Here is a 12,102-nt window from a genome sequence, read left to right on the forward strand (position 1 = left end):
ACACGCACACACAAATGCATGATCTCCTGCCACAGACAGGCGAGATAATAAAACACATCCTTGATCAATGCAATACACTCAGAGGTTTTGTCCCGAAAGTGTTGTTTGGTCCGCTACTATGACCAGAAGCTTATGGAGGCCAATGTTGGCTGATGCTAGCTAACTTTAGATACATATTAGATCATTCTGTAATTCCCACTTGTATCCATAGTTCACTAAATGCTAGTCTTTAATGTTCACTTCAAAATAAAAGTTTTATATATAAAAGTTTAATTTGTTCCGTTTTTTAAAAACTTTTCACATACATGTGAATATATTTAACTATATGATAAGTTGTACTGGACTACAGCATTAATAAGTTCAACTCTATAAATATTTGATTAGTATCTCCTCTAAAATATTTATTGTCCCAACAAAAATGCTCTTCGCTAAATTAGAGGTAACATTTTTGGACTCTGGTGGCAGTTGCTCTCTTAGCCACTAGAGTGCGCCAATGGACTATCTATATCCAAGGCACAATCAAGACCAGGGGTCTCATTTCTGAAACAGAGCGTAAGATGTTTGCGTACGCCAAAAAATACTCAGATTTATAAAACCTGTCAGTGAGCCATTTCCTTTTATGAATCCCAAATCACCCTGTAAATGTGTGCAGCTGGTTCAGCCACACATCCAACCATAAACGGTCAATGCAAATCACCTTATGAATATAATTAGTTGCTGATCAGTGGGACTTTACGGTGAACAGTGTCAGAGTATCTAACGTGCAGCGCAGCACATCACGAGTCTCACCGAAGTATTTATGTTCACAGCAAATAGACTGATTACTTCCAAAATGATTGTGACAACCGGTGGTATTCCAAAAGGAAATCCAAATGAATGTCAAGTCGCATTTACCGCGTTGTTGGTAATTGTTTAGTAACTATTCACAACAGTCCTTGAAGGCAGCAATGTTTCGCCTCCAGCACGTGAACGTCTCACGCGCACACGATCAAAGTGCCATCACTATCGCGTTTGACCAATTGGAAGATGGATCCGGGTGCATCAAGCTGTAGACCGGAATGTAAGCAGGTTTTCTTTTAAAATAAGAGCCCAAATCCCGCCCTCCGATTGTCGCGTCTCATTGTGCTTTGCTACGAGGTAGTTGCTCTTTCTGAAATAGCAAATAGGATACTGGACTTTCTTGTTCACATTTGAAGCAGAACTGATATATATTACTGTGTAGCTGTTTTAGAAAACAACCATTATTGGAGAGACAGCGAGATCCTTCTTGTGGCACTGGCACCTCTGCGTCACTCAGCGTCAGTCTGTGTCACTCAGCGTCAGTCTGTGGCACTCAGCGTCACTCAGCGTCACTCAGTGGCAGTCTGTGTCACTCAGCGTCAGTCTGTGTCACTCAGTGGCAGTCTGTGTCAGTTCAGCGGAAAGATTCAGCTGTGGCAGGCGAGCATAGTTCGGCAACCGTCAAGAAGCTGCGTGGCTGAGGGGGCGGAGCCACATTTCCTGAGACATTTCCTGAGAACACCCATTGTTGTTACGACAGATCAGCTTCCATAAATCAGTTTTATGATTTTAGGTGAGTCACCGGAGCCCCCTGTTCTCTGTATGCATCCTTAGAGTAAGTACGTTGTACTTTTTTGTTTCTCATTCATTTTATTTAAGTATGATTTTGCTGGTTTTGCAACAAAATGGAACATAATACACTCTTTCCAAATTATTACTTTTATAGTCATTTACAACAATCGGCTAAAATAATGAAAATAAATCATCCGTTTTATAATCATTTAAAAGTATATATATGTATATGTATGTCAGTAGGTGACACTTGTTTACCTAATTTACCTAAGTCATTGATTTAATTGTCACACTTAAATCCTGAATTGACTGGTGAAACAGAAGAAGTTAAAAGGCCAAGATGAGAAGATATAATGTTGTTAATTTTCGTTATGTTATTGCCATCACACTACTACTATACAGCTATATTAATAAATGCACGTTAGAAGAGTGCTCTTTCAGGAACAATTAAGCCATCTGAGGCTACAAAATGGACCGATTGCTTGCAGCGTGATTCAGTTCCGAGAAAGAAAAGAAAATTACGTTCAATATAGTATTATAAAATATTAAAAACGTGGCAGGAAATTGCTAATATTATAAATGTATAACACGTTAATCTCATCACTCCACTCTATTATTAAACAGCCTCCAGTGGACCTTGCTTTAGTTACCATAGTAACACAATCAGTGATACATTTTCAAAATAGTAACACTTCTGACAGTCTGCATCCACCTACAGCTCCAGAGATCAATCTTAGGGGTCACAAGACAGCAGTGGTGTATAGTAACGAAGTAGAAATACTTCGTTACTGTACTTAAGTAGTTTTTTTGGGTATCTGTACTTTACTTTACTACTTATATTTCTGTTGACTTTTACTTTTATTTCATTACATTTTGCAAAGAAAACCGGTACTTTTACTCCGATACATTTCCCCTGAAACCTTTGTTACTCGCTACAAAATCAAATCTATCTTTAGAAAAAAATGAATCATGAGAGCAGCGTCGGGGACTGCGGTGGAACACAGACTGCAAGCAAGCAGGTTTGGTGAATCAGTGGTCCTAGCAGCAAGTTAAATCATTGGTTCGTCACGTTAATGCACAATTGCAAACAAGTGCTCTCAAAGCCGCGGTGTTTTGATTCCCAGTGATGCTACATGCTATAAGCTAGCGGGCGACTACATGAGTAGAATTCCACTCTACGATGACTGATTTCATGATGGAAGCAGAAATGGAGGCACCTGCTACTCCCGCAACAAACGACGGTGGTGACGAAGACCAACACCAGTGGATCGCTAGCGAGTTAGTGAGCTGAGGAAGTGTTGACAGTTGTGCAGCACTAGTTGGCTAACGTTAGCTGTAGCTATATACACGGATTGACAGGAGCCGCGAGAGCGCAGCATTAGTGAAATCCTTCGCAGCTGTGTGCAAGCTGTCTGTGACGCTGAACACACCTCTACCTGCCTCAGTGGCCTGTGAAAGACTATTTAGCATCGCAGGACGAGTCTTCAGCCCAAGAAGAGCGAGACTGAATTCTCGCAATTTTGAAAACCAACTTCTTTTGAAGATGAACAGGACATGTTTCAGTTTCAAGTAATGACTGGGTTGTTACTTTCGGTGCTGCTTTAGTATTGATCATGTTTTGATATTTGAGTCATGTTGTGGATGATCAGATGGAGTTATGATGGTAGCAGTCGCCCAATTGCAGATTCAGCTTCAGCAAAACCTTTGTGTTCAAATCAGGCCCATAGGAGTTTACAAGGCAGGTGTCCTTTCTCAAAACACTGACCTGATGCATCAAGTGGATATGTTTTGCTGAACATAATATTATGCATTGGCCTCTACATCCTCTAGTCTAATGAGCAGACTTATAAACGCACTGTTACAACTCCTTCATAGTTTCATATTGCTTTTCGGAGAATTATGATGATAAGTTCATAGTAGATGCAAAAGTATACTTATGTACAATATATTATGTTGAACATTGTTGCTCCTGGATGGATCACAGCCAACCCAATTATGTTCAACACAGCTCCATGTCCTTGGTCATGGTGCCACAGCACTTAAAAGAATAAACTTCATCATTCTCACAATTCTGACCCTTTGCTTTTTTATTAACAGCATTTACTTGTACTTTTACTTTCAATGAACAGGTTATGATGTTCATTTAATGTTCAGGTTATGATGTACATTTAATATCAGAAAATTACATTTGTACTTAAGTACTTTTGTACTTAAGTACAATAAATATCAGATACTTTAAGACTTTTACTCAAGTAGTATTCTAATAGGTGACTTTTTACTTTTACTTGAGTAGTTTTCCAGTAAGGTATCTTTACTTTTACTCAAGTATGGCTTTTGAGTACTTTATACACCACTGCAAGACAGTTAACATGACAGCAACGAAGAAAGGAGAACACATTCATCTTGTTTTTGCTCTTGTCTTGTGAGATTCGGAATTGTTTGAATATTCTAGAGTCAAACTTTCTATATCTCAATGCCAATAAAACTGAATAAATTGTATTTGGACCACAGTATTTGACCAACATTATATCTTCTCATCTTGGCCTTTTAACTTCTTCTGTTTCACCAGTCAATTCAGGATTTAAGTGCGACAATTAAATCAATGACTTAGGTAAATTAGGCTTAGTGTTTGAAAAGAATGAACCAAACATCTCTCTATATTTTTCAATTGTCATTATTTATTGCTTCATGAACTACACATGCTCACTTTTCTATTACATACAAATAACAAGTAAATACATGATGTATACAACTTGGTTGCAAATTAACCATCAACATCAAATATCAGATGAAATAACCTGCATTAAATACATCCGTATCTGGCACTCTGCGTCACTCTCTGTCACCCTGCGTCACTCTCTGGCAGCTTGTGTCACTCTGCGTCACCCTGCGTCACTCTCTGGCAGCTTGTGTCACTCTGCGTCACCCTGCGTCACTCTCTGGCAGCTTGTGTCACTCTGCGTCACCCTGCGTCACCCTCTGTCACCCTGCGTCACTCTCTGGCAGCTTGTGTCACCTACTGACTAGGGTTGGGCACCGAAACTCGGTGCCGGTATCGAACCGGTTCCTATACGTTCGGTACCTACCGGACCGAAACGTAACGCAGATTTCGGTGCTTCATTTCGGTGCCTGCGCCGATTGAAATACTTTTTTTACAGTACCCTGATGACTCCGTCCTGGCAGCAGGACTCGGTCCTCCGCTCCTCACTCATAGTATTATTACAACGGGGTACGTAGCGCTGTCGCTCATGAGCACAACAACACAGGCACGCCAAAGCTTCTTCTTCTCCTCCTTTGAGGTGTACTGGCAGTTGGAAAACGACGAATTGGCGCATTACCGCCACCAACTGGTAAAATAAAATAAGTCATGAGACGTGTCGTATTTTGCCAAAGGAGGAAAATATGCTCATATTTCTGCAAAATAATTGCTGCAGTGTGTGTACAAAGTGTGTGTGTGTTTTGTATTTATTTATATTTATTTAAGTATACTGTAAACTGTTAACAGTTGTTGGGGTCTGACCATATGGCTTCAACATGTGCTGTGGACAAAGAGAATCAGGCCTTGCCTTTTTCAAGCAAAGGTTTCATCCTGATTTGTAGTTTGATGAGAGCAAACCTCCTCTGAAGGAATTTCACACTAGGGTGTGAATTCCCCCCCCCCCAAAAAACTATGGTTCCTGAAGTCACCTGAATGCACCGCTGCAATCTCATTGGCCGAGAGCCAAGAGACCCCAGGACCCCTGTGGTTCAACCACTGTCCAACAAAAGTGCCTGCAGTTCACACCTCCTTGCTTTTTCCCTTCGACCTCCGTCGAACAGGGAGCACACAACGCTCTCTTCGCCCGGACCTTCGTCCTGGACACATGAAGACACATCGGCCTCTCCTCGCCCCTCCAGCACGACGGAGGCCACGAGGAAGCAACGGCCTTCTCCCCTCCTCAAACCCTGACAGGTCACGAGCCATTTCGCTGGACGAAACGACAGTGTTCTATTCTGAGTAAAGGCCCCCTCAGCCCGCGAGACGAATCCGCTTCCGTGATCCGTTTTCCGCTCTTTGCTTTCCCCCCTTTTTTTGTGCACAAACCGGCACAGAGGAGCCTGACGAAGCCTCGCTCCTCTTGTGACCGATGATTCCCGGTAAGATGCGCAGACACGCCGTCTCATCCGAAGTTAACTGTCCTCCCTGCAGCGAGTACAGATCGGACCTGCGTTTGCTCCAGAGCCACGCCAACGGACCGAAACAGCGCCGGCAAAGCCGCGTTGTAAGACCCCCCTTCCTGACGAGGAAAAAGGACAACTTCCCCACGAACACTTTTCCGTTGCAACGAAGCATCGACAAGTAAGATTCATGGTATCTGGGCATAGCTTAGCTTAAATTAACTTAAATTTAATTCAGGCCATTCATTTATATGTTGATATTCCCGTGTTTTTGTGTGTTTAAGTTACTGTCGCGTGATATCGAGGTATTGCGCAATCCCTCGCGGATCAGAAAATCCGCTCTATGGTGCATTCCCGTATTCTGTTTGTGTTAAGACACTGTCGCATTATACGGAGGTATTTACGCAATCATTACGGACCAGAGAAGTTCCGTTGCATTGTGTATTAACTGTTTGACTGTTGCTTTTGGGATTATTTGATTTCATTTTTGTTCTTGCTCTATTTCCTTGAATCGATTCTGTGAGTGAAGTGTGGAAACGCGACTATCGGGCATAAGTGTCGTCAGTTCGCGAAGCGACAACGGCAACTTGTGTGAGATACGATCGGCGATCCTCATTTTCACTACAACGCGACATCGCACACAGAAACTCTGATTCCTCTCTCTCCCCTTTTATTCCTCTTGTTTTCCGTAACACAAACACACACAGCTCCTATCTCTGCCCCTGGGGGAAACCCCGTTCAATCGATCGCCTCACAACACACGTGTGCATCGGCACACGTGATTACATACAGCAGTCTCACCACCATTTTGTGTCCGAGTCACTCGACTCCGCCATCTGGTGGTAGTTTAGTTGTAGTATCTTAAGGCCCCTCCCCTTTTGGCCCGCGTCACTCGACGCCGCCATCTTTGTAGTCTTTAGCTGTAGCTTAAAGACTCCTTTACACACAAACACACACACACATACACACACACACAGACATACACCCTCATCCATTTTATTCATTCTTTGGTTTAGGCATATAAAATTGTATGATAACGTTTGTTGGTTGCAATATTAATTGATTTTATCATTTACTATTTTGATTTAATAAACTCTGTTATACTTTAAGGAGCAGTCGTCTGTGATTACTTGTGCATATGTATTTGATAAACCTGTATGTAGTAGCCTTGTGCTCGAACTTAAAAACCTTCACTGTCACTGAATGTATAGTCATACGCATACTATTGACATTATGAGTGACTACTAATTATGAGACTTAGTTTTATTGTTTGATTATTGGTCCCTGTTCGCAGGGTGGTGCCCCGTTGTTATTAATAATCATTAATAATTGTTACATACATTAATAATTCTATTGATGTCAAGAATTCAGTTTCTTAAATGCTGATAACCCAAACACGCTCCTTTACGTTCCCAACACAGTTAACATATTGTTCATAGTTAAAAAGTTTGAAGCTGTAGTTTGAAGCCAAGTGTTTTGTATTTATTTATATTTATAGTATACTTTAACAGTTAATATATTGTTCAATTTGAAGAAATAACTTTCGGTTCAGGCACCGTTCAGGCACCGGTGTCGTTTTAAAAGTATCGTTTTAGCACCGGTATCGGAAAAAACCCAAATGATACCCAACCCTACTACTGACATACATATACATATAAGTAATCACTCTGCATCACCCTGCGTCACTCTGCGTCACCCTGCGTCACTCTCTGGCAGCTTGTGTCACTCTGCGTCACTCTCTGGCAGCTTGTGTCACCTACTGACATACATATACATATAAGCAGAGGAAGAGTGAAGATATTTTCAAACATGTATTTTTGGATTGGACATTTTACGTCTTTTAATTATAATTTTTATTTGTATATATACTTTTAAATGATTATAAAACGGATGATTTATTTTCATTATTTTAGCCGATTGTTGTAAATGACTATAAAAGTAATAATTTGGAAAGAGCGTGTTATGTTCCATTTTGTTGCAAAACCAGCAAAATCATACTGAAATAAAATGAATGAGAAACAAAAAAGTACAACGTACTTACTCTAAGGATGCATACAGAGAACAGGGGGCTCCGGTGACTCAACTAAAATCATAAAACTGATTTATGGAAGCTGATCTGTCGTAACAACAACGGGTGTTCTCAGGAAATGTCTCAGGAAATGTGGCTCCGCCCCCTCAGCCCCGCAGCTTCTTGACGGTTGCCGAACTATGCTCGCCTGCCACAGCTGAATCTTTCCGCTGAACTGACACAGACTGCCACAGACTGACGCTGAGTGACGCAGAGGTGCCAGTGCCACAAGAAGGATCTCGGCCCTGCACCATTATTGTAACATTACAGCTCGAACTTCCATGAGTTTAGTCGTTAAATGCTAGCAAAATAAACAATAATGTAGCCGAGAGTTTGTGTTGCGCCTATACTTTAGGATAATAATAAAATAACAAACACGGGGCGTATTCGGCGCCCAGAATGGCAGCCACTTTATTCCTTATCACACACCCCTTCAGAAACTCTTCCCTCTCTCTCTCCTTCCGTCTCCTCCTTCACAATAAAATCACACAACACATATACAGGAACCCTGCTTCTTAACATACTCAACATAATAGCTTACAATAACATTACATTTTGAATGTCTTGAACAATATTACCAATTTAACTTGATGATTTGGGCAGAACCCTAATCCGATGCTCTAGGTTTTGAGAAATACAAAAATGGGAAACGTTGTCTGGTCAGTGCGAGTGGAAAAGCAAGCTTGAAAGGGGGGGGGGGGGATTTCGACCCTTGAAATTAAAACAGTTCTTATATACCCCAAAACCAGTACACCAGAATTGTTATTTACTTCTTTATATAAGCATTTGTACTTTTTTTGTCGACGTATGCATTTGTTGCGATACAATTCGTCTTATTCTGAAATTCCCCACCGGACGTATTATCCACATACACACCTACAATTGGTTTGCCTCGTGAAGAAAAACAGTTGTTGGAGCATTTTCTTCACTGTGCTGCATCTGGTAGTAGTATCCGTCAGCGGCCATATGTAATAGAACCTCATTCATTCGACTACAGACGCATTTTGCTTTTTTTATTGACACCAAACAACGGGTTAAAGGCTGCAAAGTAGCTCATTACCCTCCGCTCCGTCATTCTTCTGGACGTTAATCAGTGTATGCCTCGGTGACAGGCTGGGTTGTGACAGCACGGTGCAATGATCGAGCGACCAGAGACTGCTGTTCCCAGCATCGCCGTAAGTCTACTTGTCTTTCAAACAGACCAATGTGCAAATGTTCTCACTACTGTTCTTTTCAATAGGTGATGATTTAAACCCACTTTTAACACCCTATTTAACCGACCCGTGTGTTTTGGTTCGACCTCTTGTATATGGAGAAACCCGAACATCTCGCTTCTTTAACGATCTGCTCGTTTTATGGTGTTTCTCATACTCACACATACTCACAGAATCACTTGAAAGAGACATCACACATTGAGACGAATTCATATCTACTCTACTGATAACTTGGCATAATGTGGTTGACCAAACGACATACATTTCGGTAAATGCCATCGTTTTAATCAATAATCACGTCTGTGTAGCCTTATTCTGGTGAAGCGAGCTATGTGTGGCGCAACTACAATATCATTAGCATGTGTGTTGCAATATAGATCATGTGTGGTGGATACAGTGTGTTTCAAATGTATTGTTTTGGACCCGGTTGACGAAGAGATACCACTATAATGTTGTCTTTAAAATGGCAGTTATTTAAACGGAAGATGGTTTGATGGTTGCACGTTTTTACTGACCAGCACGTACGTACGTACGTGAATATTACTAGTATTGCTCTGAATACAATCCAGACGATAGTCCTAGCCAGCTACGGTGGTTCAGAGCCCAGATGAGATTGGCGCTTCTCTTCTCGCAGTTTATACTGGGAGCAATGGGAGAGGCTGAACCTCTCATTACTAGATATTAATAACCTGTTCCCCAAATTAATGTATGTACCATTTCCAGATAGCAAGTCTTCATTAAAATGTGTAATTGCTGAATGCAGTTTAGTGGGACTGTCCACCCGCCCTGTTGGTTGACCACATCCAGTTTGCTTTGTTAAGAGCTTTGTGCACCGGCACTTATGTTTTAGCAATGAGTGGTTACTCATACACTTACAACACAGCACCCTTAGTCTTTGTACTGTACACGTTTGTGATACACTCTATTCCGTAGCACACTATTTAAATGTTCTCTGTGATGCTATATTTAACACATGATTCATATTCAATGTGTGTTAGCTGGAAGTTAAAACAGCTGATGGAAACGGTGAGAGGGCCTCAGCATCAGCTGTCTCGTGCATGAGGTAGGGGGGATGATGTCAGTGAACCAGGCAGTTACTATCACCACCGGGTGGACGGGGGAGGGGTTAACAGCAATGGACTGACAAGCCTTCCTCTCTCAGCCACCATTACTTTCCCCATTTCAAGTTCCCTGCCTGTTTTTATTTCTGGTCAATTTTCTTATTAAAGAACCACAGACCACCAGAGGTGGGGCCTTATGTAACACAGAACTTGTATATGTGGGTGGATCAAACATGGAAATGGTGGAAAAGTGCTTCAGCCTTGCTCAGAGTAGTTCCGCCTACTGAGTATTGATGAGGCGAATAGATTGTTTCCGTTTCTTTTCCCACATTCAGTGTGTCCATGCTGTTGATGTGTATTCTACAGTTTTGTCATTGTCACACTCAACAGTGGGAAATGAGGAATATACAGTAGAAGGTCGAGTTAGGCTAGTAATGGCCATTATCCCAATAATACCATGGTCACTTGCCAAAGAAAATTGAGTCTATTCATTTATATTTTCATGTGTGTTGCAACCAGAATCTTACATTTTGAACAAGCCATAATTCCGTTTCCAACACTTGAGGGTTTGCTAATACCTGGAACGATCATAACATCCCACAAGGTTCTTATGTTAGATATTTCTAGTCCACGCAGCTCACAGAACCCTTTGGCTTACCTACGAGTCAGAAAGCTAACGTTGTGCTGGATTCAAAGTCAATAACATTGCGTACTGTAGACAAACAGTAAATAAAATGTTTATATAGTATGTTTAACAACAAGACTAGCTAGATATCAGCCATGTTAATGGCCGTGAATCGATATCTGGACAGGCGTCGTAAATTAGCATTTCGCTACAAACACTTAACACAGTGAATCTGGGCTTTGTGCATAAATGTATGTTACAATTCTAATGCTACTGTGATGTCTATATCAAATAAAATAAACAACATAACAGTTTTACAGAAGGCTAACAAAAGAATGGATTGTATGGATTGGGACTGGAGATGGGTCAAAGGCATGTTCCTGGTGATAAAAGTGTTTATGTGAGTCTGGTTCAAGAGCCCCACTGTTGAAGCTGTTTTTGAGCCCTGCGGTTGTAAAGCTTTCAGAATATAACTTCCTCTTATTTAATGACTTCACATTCAAGTCAATACAAGGCGTCAAACTGTTGTCTGTAGCTACAGTACATATTCATTAGGGATGTCCCGATCAAGGCTTTTATTTGCCCCAGATCCCTATTTGAGTCCTTAAATATTAATATCTGCCGAAACTGACTCAGCCAATATTGTATTTGCTTGACTGTGTTGATTTTATTTATGTATGTATGCATGTATGTATGTATGCATGTATGTATGTATGCATGTATGCATCTACATCTACACATCTACACATCTACATATAGCTATCTAGCTATCTATCTCTGTCGTATGAGAATTATTTGGAATCAACATTCGATCTTTATGGCAGAAATGTTGGGTGCTTTCTTAAAATTCATGTCTGTCTGTCTGTCCGTCCGTCCGACCGACCGACGGACGGACGGACGCTGTTTACGTGGCCCGTATCAAATTCTAAATATTGTCATATTCAAGTAAAGCGTCTTTGGGTATCTTGAAAAGCGCTATAGAAAATGGATTTATTATTTATTAATATGAGTGTATATGTCAACGTCTTATTTTCTATTTCTATTAGTGTTTAATATATAATGCGTCATTGTGGAGGCTTTGGAGTTTGTTGGAAGCCTTTGATGGATTCATTGATTACATTTTTCCAGTAACTTGATGGTCTATTCAAACTCAGCAATTATGATTTAAGAAGAGATGCTACAGGCCTCTTTAAAGGACGTTTCTCTAAATGAGTTTGTTCTCAGACTCTGATCCATAAATCTCCACTTCGGTAGCTTTTACAAACACCAAACTTTACAATTTCATCCCTCTCTATGCTCTTAAGGTTGTTAGAGGAGTTTGTTCACATATCATTCAGAGCTTGATTTATAAAACATTTAATGCTAAAAACATGGAGAAAATGGATTTTCTTTTGTGGCTGTTGA

At 40.9% G+C, this 12,102-nt stretch overlaps 1 protein-coding gene across 3 annotated transcripts in view; it reads left to right on the plus strand.

Annotated features, from left to right (window-relative positions):
• The first annotated feature begins 8,739 nt into the window (after window positions 1–8,739).
• LOC306780344 (septin-7-like) overlaps window positions 8,740–12,102 on the plus strand; it is a 58,860-nt gene continuing 55,497 nt past the window's right edge. For all 3 annotated transcript variants that reach the window (XR_013772149.1, XM_079272685.1, XM_079272686.1), the window contains exon 1: window positions 8,740–8,973. Coding sequence is in view for 2 of the 3 variants with exons in the window: in XM_079272685.1 (XP_079128811.1) it covers window positions 8,935–8,973 (39 nt within the window). In the remaining variant the exon portion in view is untranslated. The remainder of the gene's footprint in view (window positions 8,974–12,102) is intronic.

The sequence above is a fragment of the Melanostigma gelatinosum genome, assembly GCF_949748355.1.
Source record: "Melanostigma gelatinosum genome assembly, chromosome: 1".
NCBI lineage: Eukaryota > Metazoa > Chordata > Actinopteri > Perciformes > Zoarcidae > Melanostigma > Melanostigma gelatinosum.